Source organism: Melozone crissalis, unplaced genomic scaffold (genome assembly GCF_028551555.1).
Source record: "Melozone crissalis strain CALT ecotype California unplaced genomic scaffold, PUWL_Pcris_2 ptg000029l_1, whole genome shotgun sequence".
Classification (NCBI taxonomy): Eukaryota; Metazoa; Chordata; class Aves; order Passeriformes; family Passerellidae; genus Melozone; species Melozone crissalis.
In genome coordinates, this window is record NW_026535807.1 from 8,762,404 (window position 1) to 8,781,967 (window position 19,564).

General features: G+C 40.2%; 1 protein-coding gene across 1 annotated transcript in view; it reads right to left on the reverse strand.

Annotated features, from left to right (window-relative positions):
• PRKAR2A (protein kinase cAMP-dependent type II regulatory subunit alpha) overlaps positions 1 to 19,564 on the reverse strand; it is a 58,031-nt gene that overhangs the window by 7,353 nt on the left and 31,114 nt on the right. The window contains exons 3-7 of the mRNA XM_054281071.1: positions 10,206 to 10,258; positions 8,537 to 8,620; positions 7,263 to 7,369; positions 3,655 to 3,808; positions 439 to 540 (exon numbers count right to left, since the gene is read on the reverse strand). Coding sequence (XP_054137046.1) covers positions 439 to 540; positions 3,655 to 3,808; positions 7,263 to 7,369; positions 8,537 to 8,620; positions 10,206 to 10,258 — 500 coding nt within the window. The remainder of the gene's footprint in view (positions 1 to 438; positions 541 to 3,654; positions 3,809 to 7,262; positions 7,370 to 8,536; positions 8,621 to 10,205; positions 10,259 to 19,564) is intronic.

Sequence of the window (19,564 nt, forward strand, 5' to 3'; positions counted from 1 at the left end):
TTAAAGCAAGACTTTACAGCTCACACCTTTGTATCAAATTTAAAACCATTCCTGGCTGATAAAAGGTCAGGTGTCCACTGACTGTATCCTTACTTCACTATCACACCCTCACAAGAAACCACAGCCCTGACTACCATACTGCATCTTGATACCTGTTCCCTGAAATACCTATTTTTGATGTGGGTTTTTTTGTGTAAAGAACTTTTTAAAAATCCGACTGAGATAAAAATCAGCAAATCGCTATTGTGAATAAAGGATCCGGGGAAAAAACCCTAAAACTATTTCAGCAACGCAAATTAATTTGTGTAATGTATGTGATACCAAAGCAATATTTTGTTCTAAGCAAAAACAACAGATTTTTGATATAGATAGCAGGAGCACTGACTGGAGCTGCTGCTAATGCAAGAACTTGATGCAGATGTCTCTAAGAGGTTTTACCTCCAAGGATTTAAGAAGGGGCACAGACTCAATAAATAATTCATAAGTCTTCCTCTTCTTTGCGTTGTTTTTCAGTATAATTCTCCTGAACGTCACTCGATCCTGCAAGAAATAGCACAGAGAAATTCATTATTCCTCTTCACTGAAATGCTCCCTGTTTGAAGAACTGACAAACATGGATCCAGTATTTTACAGCAAATGCCAGGGCTGGGAAAGCAGCTGCTGAAGTGATACCACATCCACTATGACTGCAACAGCTCCTGTTAAGAGTACTTCTGGCAATAACAAATTAAAAAATTGGGAGCTGTAAGACTTGTTCCTTCTCAGACAACTACTCAGGGATTCAATTTTTATTCTGTCTTATACAGTTTTTCTGGGTTGAGTTTTGGGGTTTTGTTTGCCTGTTTGCTAATATATATATATCATGCTTCTGCATCAAATGAAGAAGTTTCGCTCTTCCTGCTGAAGCCAGTGAAAATTGGCATTTCCAGCACTTGTTAGGGCAACTGCAGAACTAACTCTGATGGGATTCTTCTCTGCTTGAGTCACAGATTTCCAGCGTTGAAGATTTATCCTGCTCTCAGGTCAGGAACAGAGGATCAAACGCCAAGGGGGCAAAATCCCCCCGGCCCCGGCGGCGCTGCGCCCCGCGGCCACAGGGCGGCGCTGCGGGGCCGGCGGCTCCGCCAACACCGAGCGGAGCGGGAGCGGCACCGGGAGCGCGGCCCGAGCGGCACCGGCACCGCACGGAACCAGCACGGGCACGGACACCGGGCACCGCAGGGCACCGGCACCGCAGGGCACCGGGACCGCAGGGCACCGGGACCGCAGGGCACCGGGACCGCAGGGCACCGGGACCGGGCACCGCAGGGAACCGGGACCGGGCACGGACACCGGGCACCGCAGGGCACCGGGCTCCTCTCAGCGTCTGCCCCACCGGGATCCGCCAACAGAGCCACAGCTGCAGTTCGCCGTGTGCAGCTGGGACCGTAAGTGTAAAAAAACAAAAGAAGTCAGAGGACAGGAGCAGAAATTTGGTCAGGAAAATGGTACCAAAAAAACCCAAAAATCAAAAAACCAAACAAAAACACAAAAAAAAACCCAAGAAAACAAAAAAACCCAAACAAAACAAAACACCACAAAAAAACCAAAAAACAAACAATAAAAAAATACTCCCCCTAAAACACCAGAAACCTCCTGAGAGCCATTCCTCCGGTTCCCAAAACCATCAGCTGGTTTTGTACCTAAGCAGCAGCATTTTGAGGTGAAGAGGTATTTTCAAGTAAGTGGACATCTTTAAGGGATGCAGGCTGCAAATAATTATTTAGGTATTTGAATAATAAGGACTAATAGAGGTGATATAAGTATGCTATATATTATAAGTATATAATATAATTATATACTTATATATATTATATATTTATATAAGTACATTATACTATACTATAAGTATAATGAGGACTAATAGAGGTGATATCAGTGGAACATGAAAGTTGAAGGATGAGGAAGATGAAAAGCAGGATGGTATTATTGTTATCCAAAGTAGAAAAACAGATGATAAAGCATAAGGGATTTTTCTGTTTTTAAGGAAATCTTCAGTGGTGAAAGTGTCTTCAAATGTTTGTATTTGGAGAAGCAGAAATACACAGAAACTGTGGGGGGATTGTAAAAGCATTAAAAAATCGGAATTCACCTGCTTGAGAGCATCAGTGAGGGAGGAAAAGCAGCAGTGTTTGAGCAAGAAAAAGCCAGGCTGTGAAGGCAGCAGTGAAGGCAGCGAGTGTGACCGTGAGGCTCCCCCAGACACATTCAGCAGCAAAGGCTGAGGACATTTCCCTCTAGAAGGGACCCGCTGTGGTAAATGCTTTGTGCCTGAGCCTTCCCTGTTTCTGTCGGCCTAAGCCTGCAATGCAGCAGGAATAATCCACACTTCCCAAAAGGCAGATAACCAAAGAGCTTAAGCAATGACTTCTGCATACTAATAAAAATATGTTTAAATTATATTAAGGACAAAACAGTACAATAAAACATGGCAACAAACAGAGTAACTGGAAGAAATAACTGAAGTTTGAGATAAAAATGCAGCCTTAGTTAATAAAATGTTACCGAACAGATGATTAGCAAGAGGTCCCTGTTCATCTACACCTTGCTAATTAATTGAATATAATCACAGAAAAACTAAATCCAAAATTAACCCAATTTCTGCAGTTCTTTTCAAAGGCAAACTGGAACAAAGAATAATCTTCTCATTTTCTTCCTTTTATGAATGAGTTCAGTTTGTAGCTAGCTGCTTTGTTCTGTCTTCCTTCAGAAATGAGATTCTGACATTGCTCCCTGGTTGATTTACCAAACTCTTTTCTTTCAGGTCACAAATAGAAGGGAAGTCAGATCCCCCCAGCAAGGCCGGGATGGCAGGAACAGCCACGGGCAGCAGCAGCTCATCAGCCCCACAATCAGGGTCACAACAGCAGCCAGCCCCCAGCGAGGAGCCCGGGGCTCACAGCACTTGTGGCTTCAAAGCTCTGCTGATGGCACAATCCACTCATTATGCCAACCCTCAGAGATGAGTAAGAGAGCACTGGGAAAATAACCCCATCCAAACAGTGCAGAGAAAAGAAGTAAAAAAGGAAACTAATGGCTGCAGCTTCACATTCAGCACTGCTGGGCTAGAGACAAAGCAATACCATCATTTAGCTCGAATCTCATAGGTCATGCTGACCTGAGAACCTCTTCCAAGGTAACAGAACCAGAGTTTATTGTGAAGGAAAACAAAGCTTTGGGCAGTTTTCTGGCCTCTTTAAATTACAAACATCCTCAAGAAGATATTTAACACATTCCCATTCCCTTAAGAGACAAAATGGTAAGAAGGTGAGTTGAAAATAAGGAACATAATTTAGATATGGTGCTTTAATGGCTCCACTGTCCTCTGCAGGATGAAAACAAAACCAGGTTTTTCTTCCCCACTAACAAAAGCCCCAATTACAGTAAAAGCAAAACTATAAAGGGACAGATAGAACTAGTGATATAGTTTTTATAGACAAGTTGTTCCAGAAAGTCAGCCAAAAAGATTTGCACAATGGATCTGTCAAGCCAGGAGATGAGATAGCAGGTCCTGATAAAATACCTATGAGCAGAGGAGCCATATCAAGAGGAGCTCTGGACACGCTGAGGTACTGCTTAAAATATTATGATATGAGAGCAACTTCATTTCCTTACCAGTCCCCAAAGGGCTCCTTCTGTTGTGGCAACAATGGTGGCAGCTCTGGGAGTGTTGTACATCAGTGCCAGCTCCCCAAAACTGCCGTGGTTATCGTAGCGGCCCACACAACGAGACTGGTTGTCTTTTGCTACAACAATGTCATACAACCCTCTGGAAAACAACAGAACAAACACTTTTTATTAGACAACATCCCAGTGCAAATCTTGAGAACAGCTTTTTGCTGTTATACAAACAGTCCTTTTATTGCTGTGTGAGATGGAACTTTTTGAGCTTTCCAACTGCCTGATTCTCGGCTGCTTCTATCTACACTATTTTCACAATAATTGTCTCTTGCTAAAGCATTTCTATCTATACTATTTTCACAATAATTGTCTCTTGCTAAAGCATTTCACTCCTGATAGACATGGGCAGGATCTACTTGGTTTCCTCTGCACAATATTTTGATGCTGCTGTTCTGGCCAAGGTGAGAAGCATTTTCACCATCTTTAACAGTGACATTTCACAGCACATGTGTTACCCAGTGAGGCCTCTAGAGAGACTCAGATTCATCTCTACCCATTTTCTCAGTGCCAGCAATGCTGCAGGACCTTTGGGACACACTCAATCCAACTGCTCACCTGCTACTATGGGTTTGCCTCAACTCCAGCTTCAGGGTATATCATACTCCAAGATGCTCTAAACCCACTGATATCTAGGCAAGATCTCTGAACAGAAAATGGTAACTGGTATTATAAAATACCAAAAATGGTATTATATATCCCATAAAATCACTAGGAACATAAGTAAAAAAGAAAATGAATGACCAGAAATGGTACTAGGTGAGGAAGGAAGGCACATGAGACTGCACAACAACCCTACCAGACACCTTATACTCTGCTGCTTGCTTACACCTAAGAGAGTAAGAAACCAGCAGCATACTAAAAGTAAACCAGAAAAGGATTACTATTGATGGAAAGTGTCACTAATTCTTGTAATGTCTGATATCAATTTAATGACTCTGAGAGGCACCAGAGGCAACAATCTTCAGAATTGGGGTTTTTTTTATCTGGAAGAGCCAGATGTAAACACCTTAAGCAAAAGCAGCAACAACTTCTTCCATCCTTCAGCCTGAAAGTAACTTACTAGTGCCATTTATTTCCAAATAACTGTAGCCATGTAACAACCTTCAGTCAAGCATTCTGCTGTCTTTGGCCCAAGGACTAATCTGGTGATGTAACACTGGGTGACCTTGGCTCAGCTTTACTGAGAAAACTGTTGCTGAGCTGTGAGAGTGTCCATGAACTAAAGCCCTGCAAGATAAGAAGAATAAAAACAGGCCCAAGTGTAATTGTTGAGAAGGTAATCGTTACGAGCCCAAGGACTCAAGCGAAAAGTACTGACATGAAAAAATATAAAACCCTCAGGCAGAAAAAGAAAGCAAAAAAGCAGAAGAGGGCAGCTCAGCAAGATTGTGGCTCAGTGTGTACCAAGAGGCAGCAGAGACTGCCCCTCCTGAGTGATGACTGCTCTATCAGCACAGACCCTGCCCTGCAGGTGCCTCCTCAGCAGCAATGAGTGTCCCATGTTCAGCCATGCAATAAATAAATCCCTCTGAGCTCTTCCCTCCTTGCACAGGGCACTGAACTCCGCTGCTCCCTCAGGATGTGCCTCCCCTGCCTGCTGCCCCTCTGTGCATGGTGAAAGACACTCAGACACCTGGTGAGGAAGTACTGCAAGCAGAAGGATTTAGGAAATAAAGGCCTGTGCCAGAACACAAAGTCACTGCTCATTTAGACAGAAAGAAACTAATTCTCAGGAATATTCAGGCATTAATTACTTGGGAGTAACAAGACATGCCTAATCATGGAAGAGCTGGAGTTCTCCAAACTTGCACTTGCACACAGTGGAAACACTGCGGTTTTCCATAAGGACCAGGACTCTGCTATTCTTTTGCATGAAAAATTAAGTGTGGGGGAGATGTAGGAAGACTGGAAAGGGAGAAAGGACTGAAAATTCCTAGCTGCAGAAGTTATTCCTAATAACCAAATAGCCAGCAAAAGAGTTGCAGCCAAGTTCCTGCTCACAGCAAAGGCTGCCATGGTGTCACTGGACAGCACCAATTTAATCTCCTTCACTGTATGACCTTTCTGTCACATACTCTTAACTTGGGAACAAAAAAGAACAAAAACCTAAAAGCCTGAAAACTTCCAATACAACTATGTATTGACACAAAAAACCTGTTGTGGAGTATCACTGCATCAGTAGAACAGAGATCATAAAAGCATTTACCTGAGTGCCTAAGTTAAGGTTCCATTTCACTTCTTCATTTTAGGTTAAAACTCATAGCAGAGAGCTTTTAATAACCAACAGGATAAGAGCCTTGCACAGAAACAAATCAAGATAGCTGATAGTATCTCACATTTCTGAGAGGCTCCCAAACCGAGTTTAAGGTTCCTCAAAATCAGGAACCACTGCTGTGCACAGATCTCATCTCTGCAGGGCTGGTGGCTCTGCTCCCACAAGCTCTGATCTGCAGGACCTTGCTCTTATCTGTAACAGCCTCATCTCTCTGCTCAATGTAGCAAGAGAAGGAACTCAGCCTGCCTAGCCAAAGACATGGGACTGGATGGAGGGAGAGCAGATGAGGAAGACAACAGAGTGCAGAAATGGGGCACTGGTTTAGGTAATGGGGTGGGATAGCAGAGGACAGGGAATGGCTGGAATATGTTTAATGCAGCCCTATGTTTTGTAATTTCACTAACCAGAAAGGGAATGTCCTTAAAATGAACAAAAAGCATTTCAAACAAACAATTTCTAACCTAGAAATTCTTTTGCAATTCAAAAGGCAACCTGTCTCGAAGAACTGCTCTGAAAGCATTTCATACAATATTAATGGTGCCATTATTTCAGTGATAAAAAGATAACAGTGCACCAAAAAAGCAGTTTGCTAAGAACATGTTCTAACAGACATTTATAAATCACTCAGTAATATTCTGTTTAACATTACAGTTTTGCAGAAGGAAATAAATCCATGTTCTTAATTAGTCTTTGGATATGGTTACTCAAAGTAACATTAGCCAGATTTTTTTCCAAAAGGGTAAAAGGTACTTAAAATGCCCACGCACACAGGTATGTATTATATGCCTGTTACACGTATATGTGATCCCAAAATTATGATGTGAATTTGCTTGATGGAAGAAATTCCAAAATGGCACCTTAAACTCTGCAAATACAAATCACAACCAACAGAGGAAGAGCACCCCCAACTCTCTCTGAAGTCAGTCATCAAAACTAATTGAATAAAGTCCAGGTTTTTCCAAGGTGGCCACTACCATGGATTTTTATTTCCTATATTCTCCTTCCTGAAAATAATGTCCTACCCCTTCCCCTTACCACAGAGCTACTTTGCTGCTTTTCCCCCTCCTTCCTTCAAAAAAAAATTTAACCTGGTCTAGAGACAACATGTAATATGGCTGGTTTTAAGCTGTGCTTATGCTGACAGGCACAAAACCTCAACTGAACAAATTATTTTCCTTCATAAACTGTCCTGTAGTAAACATTCCTTGCCATTTCTAAGAAACTGAAAAGAAAACATCCTCTACATTTCACAGGCACAGCTGCTTACCGCTCAACGACATAGAAGTTATCTCCATCATCCCCTTGGTCAATCACATGTTCCTGAGGTTTCACCTTCCTCTCAAACATGGCATCAAGGACCTGAGACAGCTGCTCCTAAAAAACAAGCAGGAGTGGGGGGAAAAAAATCAACTATCAGAAAACACACCTTAGTGTTACTGCTCTGTGGGAAATGGATTTATAGAAAATTTTTAAAGGTCAACTTAAAAGTCTGACACTGCTGGACAAGGGTGAGCTCATTTCATTTGGTGGGGATAGTGAACTGGAACTTTTGTACACTTGACTGTACAAAAATACAAGTAATACTGATGTTACATGTTGATTTCCACTAGCAGCTCACTCCTTTCCAGCTTATTAATATAAGTTCAGTAATGCAGACAACCAGACACAGGCACAGAAGAGCCATTATCTCAAATATATGTCCAAATGTCTCAATTTTCACATTTCACTGCCAAAGCACACACCTACCTTTGGTATAATCTGACACAGCTTCACTGCAATGGACACACATCAGTTCATATCAACAGTACATTTATTTCATTCATTTCATAGAAATGGCACCATGATCTATTCTATTCACCTATATCTATTAATTAATCTGTACTATCATCATCAAAGAGCCCCACTCATGATCAGGACTGTACTGAACAAGACTCTCCACAGACTTATTTCCCTGGATAGCCTGTTCTCTTAGAGCAGCTGCAATTCTAGCCCCAGATGAGACAGGACAGGTACAGAAGTGGAGCCCCAACAGAAAATGAGATAAAGCTGGTCTGCACAGCAGGCTCCAGCTGGGTTTCCCTGTTGAACCATGACTAAACTTCCTTTTTTTGCAAGCAGCACAGCCAGGGAAACTGTGAAAGCCAAGAAAGATGACACCATATAAATGCCTTGCCTTGATACTGACCTGCTTTACCATCTTTGCTATTCCCAAGCCCATAAACAATATACTTCCACTGCATTTTCAATGACCAGATGTTCAAAGTTGAAGATGTATATCACAGCTGAGTTTCTAAAAATACTCTTCATCAACACACAAGCCAATCTTCATGCTGCTGATACACTTGAAATATTTACTGCACTCCTGAAGTTGGGAATTATCACTGCAGCATCTCTTGGCACCACTACACTGAAAATATTCCTTATCTTTTAAACAGAATTCTGCTTTCTTGTCTTTAAAAACTGTGTCTGGACTTTTAGATCATATTAACTGTACATAACAAAAAATAAACTCCATTTAAGATTTGCTTGAAATGCTATTACCTGATCTAGGTTTTTGAAGAGCAGGATATCTTTACATGCTTCCTGCAGTCTGCATCGCTGTTCATCAGTTTTTGGATGAACTACCTTTAAAACAAAGTAGAAGAGAACAGTCATGACAACAAAGAAATATGATTACAGACTAAACCTTCAGCATGTAAAAGCAGAGCACAATTTAAGTGTCAAAAGTATACAGTCCTTTTTGTTTGCATAAACAGTATTTATATATAAACACACAATGCAAGACAGAATGAAAGACACATAAGAAAAATACTATGTTGACAATTAACATCTGAAAAATAACAGTGAAGAAAGACAAGAAAGAAGTGGATGCCTTTTTTCCATTCCATTCCCTTTCCTTCTAACACAGCCACAGTCAAAGGTTGAACATATCAAACAGGGGAAGAAGTGAACAGTTTTCTTCCTGAACTCTGACTATGTTAGTCGCAGTGTAACTACTGCTGGCACACAGGCAGTTTATATCCTATATGAGACATCTATCCAATAAGAAGTTATTGAATAAGAATGGTTTTTTTCTAACAAAATTACTTAAATAAAAGCTTTGTTGTTTGAGATATTTTGTTATTTCCTTCTATTTATAAGCATCAGGTTAAAGGAATCAATACTCACTGTATCACGAAAATGTTTATATATGTGCTTGTTAGGGGCTAAAAATGAAAATTTATTAAAAAATTAATTACCTGACATGCACCACATTAACATTTCTTATTTCTGGAATAACAAGGATTCCAAAAACCAGTTATATCAGTAGGTATTTCTAACAAGTTCTTTCCATAGTTATATAGGTCACAGATCCTTGTTTTAAAAGAAAACAGAATATTCAATCATCAGCCAAGAAAACTAAGACCTTTGATGGAACAAATGTGTCCAAGTTTACAAACATTTGAATAATCTGACACACTCACAGTAGTTTTTTTTTCTTTTTATAGCACATAAAAATTATTTACAAAGTATATTTATTAAGTATCTCTTCTTTTTTAAGAGAAATTATATTAGACTTAGATTTTCATTGCAGAAGTGTAAGCATCCTTTGCAATGGAATCTGGAAAGGAACACCAGAAGTCCAGGGAGAAAACACTGATTCCCACCAAGCAGGCTACAAGATTTGCTCACACAAACCCACCTCTGAAGAAATACCATTACAGTATCTGGATTTGCAATTCCTAGAAATTCCCAACTTTCAAGAACAAGAGAAAAAACAGGTGTCCACAGACTTAAAATATTTCAACCAAGCATTTCTCCTACCCAGGCAGAACTGCTCTGACAAGACAGTAAAAAGCATGTGAGGAATTTTAAGCACCCATGAAGAAACAGCTGTGGTAAAGCTTAACTAATTCTTCTTAACAGCATCGCGATCTAGGAATTGCCTCAACAAGCCTTTAAGAGAATTAAGAAAGGAAAATAGCAAAAATTTTAAAGATGGTAGAGTTAAGCACAGCTCTCAAATCCTTTGAAGTAAAATTGTACTAAAGCTGTAGTGACTGAAAAAGTCCATGAGACAAAGTGGCTCTGAATTTCAAAGGAATGTCACTTTGCCAGTGTCACCACACCACGCTCAGCAGGAAAAGCACAAGTGGTAAGAAAAGGCAATGCACATCTGACTGTCAGTCTGCAGAGAGACCCATGCATGCAGTGATTCCCTCACTCTTACCCTTTGTTCTGTATCTTCTTCCTCTTCATCTGGATTGAAAGCTTCAGCACAAACTTGGAAGAAAAAGAGAGAGGAGATAAGTAAAAAGAAGTAATTACATGAGAACAGCAAACAAATCAGTTTAAGTACGTTTCTTCTGTTTTCCTACAGGAAAAACAAAATCACTTTTCATTTTGTCATTATAATGTCAGAGGCTCAAACCCTGACTGCTCTCTGAGCAGGCACAGCACGGCTGTGCTCAGACTCTCATGTAAAAATTCTGTGACTTACTAAATAATCTTGCCTAGCAAGAACTCAAGCATGGACACAGCTTTCCTTTCAACTGGTATCAAAGCTTAACAACCTCCATTCAGATTCATTTACAAGCATCTTCCCTAAAATGCAGGAGAAAAATACTGCTGCTCCACTGCTTTGTTTTTTGCAGTGCCATGTACAGAGCAAAACACTGAGAGAAAGGAGCACAGGGAAGGATGAGGCACTCACTCCACCTCAATTCTGATTTGCAAGTGAGTATCTATATTTTGGGAGGTTTTTTGATACAGAGAAATCATGTTTTCACAGAAATTAACCTGGGAAATTAACCATCAACTTCACCATAGTACAGTCTAGGGAAAAACAGTATTTAGCCCCATCCCCCACACGTTTCTCTATCTTACTACATTTTAACCAAATTAATGTCAACTGATGATACAAAAACAACTCTAAAATTTACAGAGTGATTTTTTTAAAAGGATGAGAACAGTTGTGGAAAAGCGCACACTACAGAGCACTGGGACAAGGCTCTGCCAAACATGTCATTATACCTACAGGATCAACTGAAAGAGAGGCAAAAATGCAGAGCTGCTGAAATTTCAAACCCTTTTTGTTCAGTTTTAATTCTTCAGAAAAGGCTTATCTTCAGTTATCTCAGCATTTACACACAGTCTTCCAACACTAAACACAGACACTCTGGCCACCAAAAGCTCACAGTTCTAGCTCAGATTTTCTTATGAATTCATGGATGTTTACAGTTCTTGCATGTGGAAGTGATCTGCACATTGTAACCACCGGTACTGACAGCCCTGTTTTCATCTAGCTGTGCTCTTACCTTCATAAGGGTGGTCTCACTTCTGAGGTTATACATTACTTATAAAATTTTACAAGGAAACATAGACAAGCATTTTCCTTTGTACTTTATCCAGCATCCTGACAATAGTGAAGACTTGGCAGAATGCCCAGAAGCTCACTGCAATGACATCTAACTGCTGAATGGAGTGAGAAAGTATAAATAAAAATCCAGAATGTCTAGAATTCAGCAACTTGTAAATAATTTGAAAATGCACACATCTATTGACCCTGTCATTGTGCACTCAGTAGGACAATAAAAATGCAAAACTCTAGCACAATTTACTAGGAAAGATTTGTTTGGTTTTGTGTGTCTTGATTTTTTTTTTATTTAGTATTTTTTCTCCCTAACTAAAAGATACAAGTCTTTCCTAGGAAATTGGATTTTAATTCATTTTTTTCCTGGAGAGAACGAGGAGACTCAAATACAACAACAAGCATTCCACTTACCAAACCACAAAGTAAAAATGTAATCATATAATCATCAGGCATTTAGGGAGTAAGTATTGCTCATACAATAAATCCATTTAACAATACAGAAACAGTTTATTGACAGTGCACCTACCACACACATGCTTTTAGCTTAACAGAGCCACCCACACTTAGGGCAGACACTTGACAAAGGATAAACAGAATTCTTCCCTAGCTGAAAAAGAAGTATAGTCCATGCTAGAGTCCAAGGATGGCTGGTTTATAGGAAGGTGGATGCCCACAAAGCTGCAGAACTTGGACTGATAGGCTGATCCACTTAATATGCAATACAAAGGCACTAACAAAGAGAACATTATTAGCATTTTGGTGTGAAAGCTTCCTCCTCCTTCCATTTTACAGTAAAGATCAAAGTCTATTGTGAAAGCTTTGGATTTTCAAATAAGGAACAGTTACTAAGAAGAAAGGCTCCGTGGTTTCAACAGTATGGTGAAACTGGAGATAATTAACTCTCTCCATTTTTTACAACTAGTGAATCACAGAACTCCAAACTGGAGTCCAATTCTCTATTAAGCACAATATTACATACTATAAATGGTCACATATCTATGAATTCAGAGATCACTGTACAACTAGACCATTCTATCATTCAAATTTTAATATTAAGCTGCAAATCTGATTTTGTTCCTACCTCAGCTGCAGGGAAGCTATTTCTAAGAATACTTCAGAAAATTCAGGAAATTTTCTTTAAGATTTCCTTGGGAAAACAAGTTTTATTGCCACAACTAAAACTAGAGCATCAGAGCAAAACCTTATCTCAAAACACACATCAAAGCAACACAGTCATCTGTAATTTCAGTATGAAATGGCTTTGGTTATGGTTTGTAAATGTATGTTTCCCCTATTTCATCTTACCCAGTAAGGGTGAAAACAGGTCCCAAAGCCCACCAAGGACACAGACTAGGACTTAGTGCCCTTCCCTTACATATGGAAATCTCTTCTGTAATGCCTGTGAATGGGCACCACAGAAATACAATCAAAACACGGCAAAATATCACTTCTTCCCATGCTGTCACATAGAATGCCTTCCCATTATACTTTCCATTCTTGAACCTCCTGCTGGGATTTCTTTTTCCATGCAGAAGAGCAGGCCAGACGTTTTGACTCCAACCTTGGGCAGCTCTGATTGACAGGCCTCTACTTACTTGCAGGCAGAGCTGTAACACTTAATGTAACATTTCTGTTGTGGTATACTTTAAAAGGGGGAGAGACACAAAATTCTCAGGCTTAATTAACATTGTGATACTCTGGAAAGCCAACAGAAAGCTTTTCAGCCCACTACCTAACAACCAACAGTATTTTCCAAATACTTTAAAACAATGACTAATGAAAAGATACAGCAGCATTACATCAAACCCACCCCATGTTTTATGGGGCAGTATGTCCAATTTTTCTTTCCACTATTGTTAATTGGTAAATCACTTGGGGAAATATGTACTGTTGAACATATGACCTGTGTGTCAGTCTTACCTGCAAAATGTTTCATGTTATCTGTGCTGCTTTGCTATTCTTCTGGCCGTAAAGGACCCCCATAACTACCCTAAACTCTGCCAACCCCTGTCAGAAATCCAGGGAATTTCAGGACTCCTGAAGGTTATTCATTTGTGCATTACAGTACAGCCAGTCCTAATGAAAAAATATCTGATCTTTCATCATGACAGAGTGAAAACAGCCTTGACCCATTATTTGATACGTGACTGAATTCACATATTAACTATTAAAGTGTCCCAACAAAACACACTCTGAGGCAAGCTTGTTCTCACAAGATTCTCCTGAAAAGTGCTGTTTTACAGACTCATTTTAAAGGCAGTTGGAAGGGATCTCTCTCTGAAGATCATCCAGTCCAGCCTACCCGTCCAAGAGGAGCTATTTGGAATTCTGGGCTACTTTGGGGCTGACCTGGAAACCTCCTGAGGCAAAGATGGCACATCTCTCTGCTAACCTGCTCCAGCACCCATGGGGGAAGAGGTTTTCTGAATGTGCAACCTAAAGCTCACCAGTATCTCCATATAATTTGAAGTGACTTCTGAAATCACACCTTGCCTAGTTGAGATTTTCAGCACAACTCTGCCCTTGAGCAAGTGCTAAGCAAGAATCCATCAGTGGAAGTTACACAGCAGTGTGACACATCTACAGCTCTATCAGCTCACACCATGCAGACCAAGCTTCCTTCCAAATCCACCCATACATAGTTCAAATAGCTTTGGAACATAAAAAAAAAAAACGTTTTCAATTTTATGAAGCTTTGAGATAAAAAGAAATTCAGGCTTTTATCCTACCATCTACATTTAGTCTCTCTTAGCTTTTGCAGCTCTCATGCTGCACCTTCTTTGGCTTTCAAGAACATCTGTTAACACTTCTGAAGGCTCAGAAATGATAGAGCTCCATGGCTGCTTTGTTATGCAGGTGACAGCATCTGAAAGCAGCCGAGATGTGTGGAGCTGCAGCAATGACATCAGCAGTGGATGGGTGAGGGGAAGCAGGGGTGGGGAGAGAGGCAGAAGCAGCAAGACAAGTTTGCCAGTACAAACACCACCTTCGTTTACGCAAGTTTTAATCACTCTCAAGATAATATTTTTCTGCAAAATAAGTGTTTTGTCAAGATCAAAGTCCTTGCACTCTATAGAAATCTGTATGCAAAATAACAGTTGAGCTTTTAGCTCTGGCAAGTTAATAGAGCCTCCAAGAGAAATGCACACCATCCAGGTCCCTGAGAGATCTCTGCTTTTTGCAAAATAACAGCCAAGAGGCCGATGCCTGAACACCTTCAAACACACACAAAAGAAGGAAATTTAAGTTCTATGTTTTATGTAAGGTGAATGCATTATTAATATTCCTGTTGCTACTGAAACAAGTAGCAAATAGATGCTCTGTCATACTCTCTTTTCAATTTTGGATCCCACCTGCAGAGTGAAATCCAATTCACTCTTCCTTACTTATGAGGATGCATCACCTCCAATTGATCCTATCAGACCCATTACTAAAAATCCACTCAGAGCAGAACATGAAAACCACATTTCCAGTTATTTATTCAGATGAGTAATTTTAAACTCTGTTTAAAGCGGTGTTCTTTGCATTTGAGTTTGTCAAAGCTTCAAGCATTTTTTGAGTCTGTCTCTCAAGGACAGATGCATAGGCTGTTCTGGGAGCACCATGCCAGCTGGAAAGATGACCACTGCCAGTGGCTTGTCATTCCCTCTGACAGCTGAGCTGCACTTCAAAACCGTGCACTCAGATGAATTAGGAAGCTCGAACAGCACTTACACACAGGCCTTTGCTGGCACAGCTAAATGTGATTTTCCACACTTGGAAAACAACTCCAAGTTTCCTCTCACTTCTGTTGCTGGTTAGCTCAGAACTTTTTGGTTTAGAAACTGCACTTTGTTTCTCAAGTGAAAGATCTCACCATGTCAAAGCAGACGACAGATTCGTACCTCAATCCAGCAAGTGGGAAACAGAACCTGCAACCATTTGCACCACCTGAGCCATTTTCACATTTATGACAGTTGGAAAGAAAAGCAACACTGAAACTCAAAGAACAGTTAATATGTTCAGGAAAATCAGCCACTTCAGCCTTCAATTCACTAGTGAGAACTGACTGAAATCAAGGGTAAATTTTTTGTTAAAACCAACGTTATTGCATCAGCCCAAAACTCAGATCTTGGGTCTCAAAAGACTGGTCTGTCACTTTATGTGCCACATGGCAATCTCCACATGCAGGATAGTCCACAAGAATACCACCTCCTGACTTCACTCTTAATTCTCACAGAGGTATAACTGAGACATGATTTACAATTAACCAGGACCTGAGCAAAAACCACCCCATCAACCCTTAGTCAAATACCAAAGCAGAATATTCAAACATGCAACCACTTGCATGACCGTATATGTCAAATCAAGTGTCAAATTTTTTTCAGTGGAGAAATATTTAGAAATGATTCATTTCAGGGGGAAAGGAAAAGAATGGATTTTCAGTTCTTGTAACAGCTTCAAATGTCATTTAAAGTTAAAAGGAAAGTAAATCAAGTAGGTTCTTCACAGGCAGAGTTCTTGTGTGTTACAGATTAACTCCAAAGGCACTCAGACTCAGCACAGCTGTGCCAAACCAGCTCTGTCCAGTCAGGATTCCAGGTTCAAGCACACTCCACACTTGGTCCCAGAGGCTGCTCAGGCTGGGAAGCTGCAAAGATCACTGTGTCAGGAAAAGAAGCCCATGAGACACTGATGGAGCCTGTAAAACCCTAAAACCCTGCACTGTTTCACCTAGACATGCAGAAAGCCACTCTTGCACAATAGGTTGAAGTGCTCATCTGGCTCTACCCAAAGCCTTGCCTACAGCCCAGAGTAAACCTGAAAATGCCCAGCTCTGATGTGGACATCACCTGTGTTCCTCAAGGGCCATTAATTTAATTTAACAGAGCAGCAAAACTGAGGTCCAAGGTGGAGCTCGGAGAAATCCCACTCTAGTTCACAGTTGGATAAACACTTTTACCAAGAGAAGTGCATGATTCATTACAGTGCTTGCTGCTAACCTTGCCTTTAGAAATCTCTGATAACCATTTCCTCACCATGATTATGTACTTCCCAACAGCATTATCTAAATCAGACTTCTCCAGCTTGTTCTGTTTCCATCAAGAGAGAAATGCGACACTTCCGGTGACAATGGCTTGTGACATTGTCACACACTCCCACCTCATACTACTCCTCAGTAACAAGTTCAGCACAGACTGCACAATCAATTATAAATTCCACCTTTTATGATAATGGGTTTTTTTCTTCGCAGGAAATCCAACTTTACATGCACAGACACCTTTTCTCCCAAGATGCCTAAGTACAGGCAACATAATAAGCCCTTTACAATTATGACAATTGGCTGACAACTATTTCCATAAGTGCATTTGCTTTATGTATTCTGAATAATGCAGTTTTCACATATTCTTATTACATTCATACAGATTAATAAAGATCTGATTTAAGTGTTTCTTTAAAAGGCTTTATCATCATATGTACAGTAAAACAACTGAGACAATGCCTTACAGCAGAATAGCCATTAATTTTTTTTTTCTTCTACTACAGCAAGATTTGGCAAAGTATTTAAAATTACATTTCCCTAGGGGCAAACGAGAACTTTGATGATGAAAGAAGTAGAATAATAAACGGAAAGTAAATAATCACAGTCTGTTTTTGATTCATATCTTTACACACATATAATGAAAGCATTACAAGCAGACAATACTGCTTCAATTAGATTTTAAAGACAAGCATAAAGCACTTTTAACAAGATACAATGTGTTCCTACTTGATTATTACTCCTAGGTAGGCTTTGTTCAGGGTTTGTTTTTTGTTTTGTTTAAGTCCTTCTGCAGCCTGCAGGATCTGGCCTGGAAACCAGCCCCAGCTCAAGTGACTAAGGGACACAGCACCAGACAAACCACAGACCAAAAGCTTCACAGCACCCAGGAATCTGCTCCAGGGATCTGGGAGGAAAAGACCTTCCCTATCATCCTAAGAGGCAACTTGTTGGGGGTCTTACTGAACTGCAACAAAACTTCAGAAGACAATCCTCAGCTTATATATCTTGATCTAAATCCTCCTCCTACTCAGGAGCAATTAAAATGAAATACTTGTGCCAATGTAGGACTAGAGACAGAATTCTCCTAAGCACTTCTCCTACCTCTCTGGCATATCCAAATGAACATGACATTTGCCTTTTTTTCTTTTTTTTTTTTTTTTTCAACTAAACCAACAGCTGTTTATCATTGTATTTACTTCATATAGTTGCCTATTTAGTTGTATCAAGGCACAACTTTTACTTAATGCTCTTATGTATGAGTTATGCCAAATGTTTTAGCTTTTCCTACCACTCTGCATGCTCACACATTGGGGGGTTATATTCTCTCACCTCACTGAAGCCACATGCTGCAGGAGAATAATGACAAACCCATGAGGCTATAAATCCTAGCCTATAATTTTTGATAATTGAAAATTTACAGTTTCCAGAGGACCTATGATGAAAGCACTCTGGTGATAAAATGAACACTCTGCAGGTCTCTCCTGCCCGATTCCAGAGAATCATCTGCTGACTAAACCACACCTGGGACTCCTGCACTTGGGGCTTCCATTTCTCAGCTCACAAGAAGAGAGCCCAGCATCCCATGAGACACTGGGACTTGCAGTAAGAGATAAGTCTGCATGAAAATTAAAACAACAAAAATACTTCCATCACGGTAGAGGACTAACAAAAATAAGACAGTTTTCCATGTGGCTGCTCATTGGAGTAAACAGCTCTGACACTGACAGTAACTACCAAAAGCAAAATACTGCCCTTTCAATCTTAAAACAGAAATTTACAATTTGCTACTTCTGTTTCCAATTCCCTTTACTACATTTAAATAGAATGGAAGCAGGTTATTTTGGAGTTATACATTACTCCATCTGGTGAAGCCTGGGAAATTCAATTGGAGCAAGCTTTATTCTTGCAAGTCAAGAAATCAGAAGACTGCAATGGATAAGCATGCTGCTGACCTTGTTCAAGCCTTCTAAGAGAGCCTTACTGATGAGATAGTCAGCCATAAAAAAGGTCTCCTGGAAAACATGATGCTACTACTATTTCAGAGCACACAGATTCACAATTGTAGAAGAAAGCCTTCTGCTTTAATGATCCTGGTTTAGCCCATCACATAAATTTTAACACATTTCCAAATGTGTTACGTAAGCAAGGCAGATAGAACCAGGAATTCAGCACCAATAATACTCACATGCCTGAAACAGTGATACTTTCCCTGAGTTAAAAACAGCACAGGGAATGTTCACTTTCCCTTCAGTTTACAGCAGAACACCACAAGTTCCAAGAAATGGCTCAAATATACGCCTTCCCCCCAGAAAAGGCATGTAGCTTACAGGCTTTCAGTTGCAAACTGCAGCTAGAAAAGAGAATTTAGCTGGGGAATAAAACAGGAAAAGTGGTTTTCTAGTATAGAAATAAGAAATTTTCTTTCAATATACAGATCAAGCCTTTTTTTTTGTTTTGTAAGTGCAATTCTGCCATATGAACTGCTAAACCTGCAAGAAGGCAAACAGTATTTTAAAATCATCTTGAGAAAAGTGCAGTAAAGCACTTTCTGCCTTAAAATTTCATTCAGCTACTTCTTTCTGACATCTCTTGTGACAGAGAACCAAAGCATGCCAAAATGTTAAAAGGCACTTCTGAAATCAATTATATGATATGATTTTCAAAGATTTCTAAAGAACGTCCAAATATGTTAAAAACCACATTACCCTGAATAGAACAACAAACACCTATTTACCTGTAGCAAACCAGGAACAATAAAAAATTAGCATGGCTTGACACAAAAGGATTGTGTGCAGAGGAATGACGTGGAAGCCCCCAATTCCCTGTGCTTGGAAACTGCTGCTTCCTTTCCTGGCACACTGGAAATCAGGAAATGTGGGAAGTTACTGTTGGAGCCCTTGAAGAAAAACCTGGCAGCTCCCCCCATTCCTGTGGGGCTGCTGAGCAATTCCAGTGCCCTGGTGAGCACCAGCCATGGCAAAGGTGTGACTCCTTCACTCATTCATCTCCAGGATCAGCCAACTCTGGATTCAGCATCTCACCGAATAAATGAATTGTCTTTGCAGGAAATACACAAAATACACACTTGCAGTGGTCCAGCAAAATACTAATATTGGATAGAACTTCATCAGCTGGAACTTGTGTGCCTTACTGCTGACCAGTTTTGAGTTTTTCCATCAGAGAAGATTAGGGA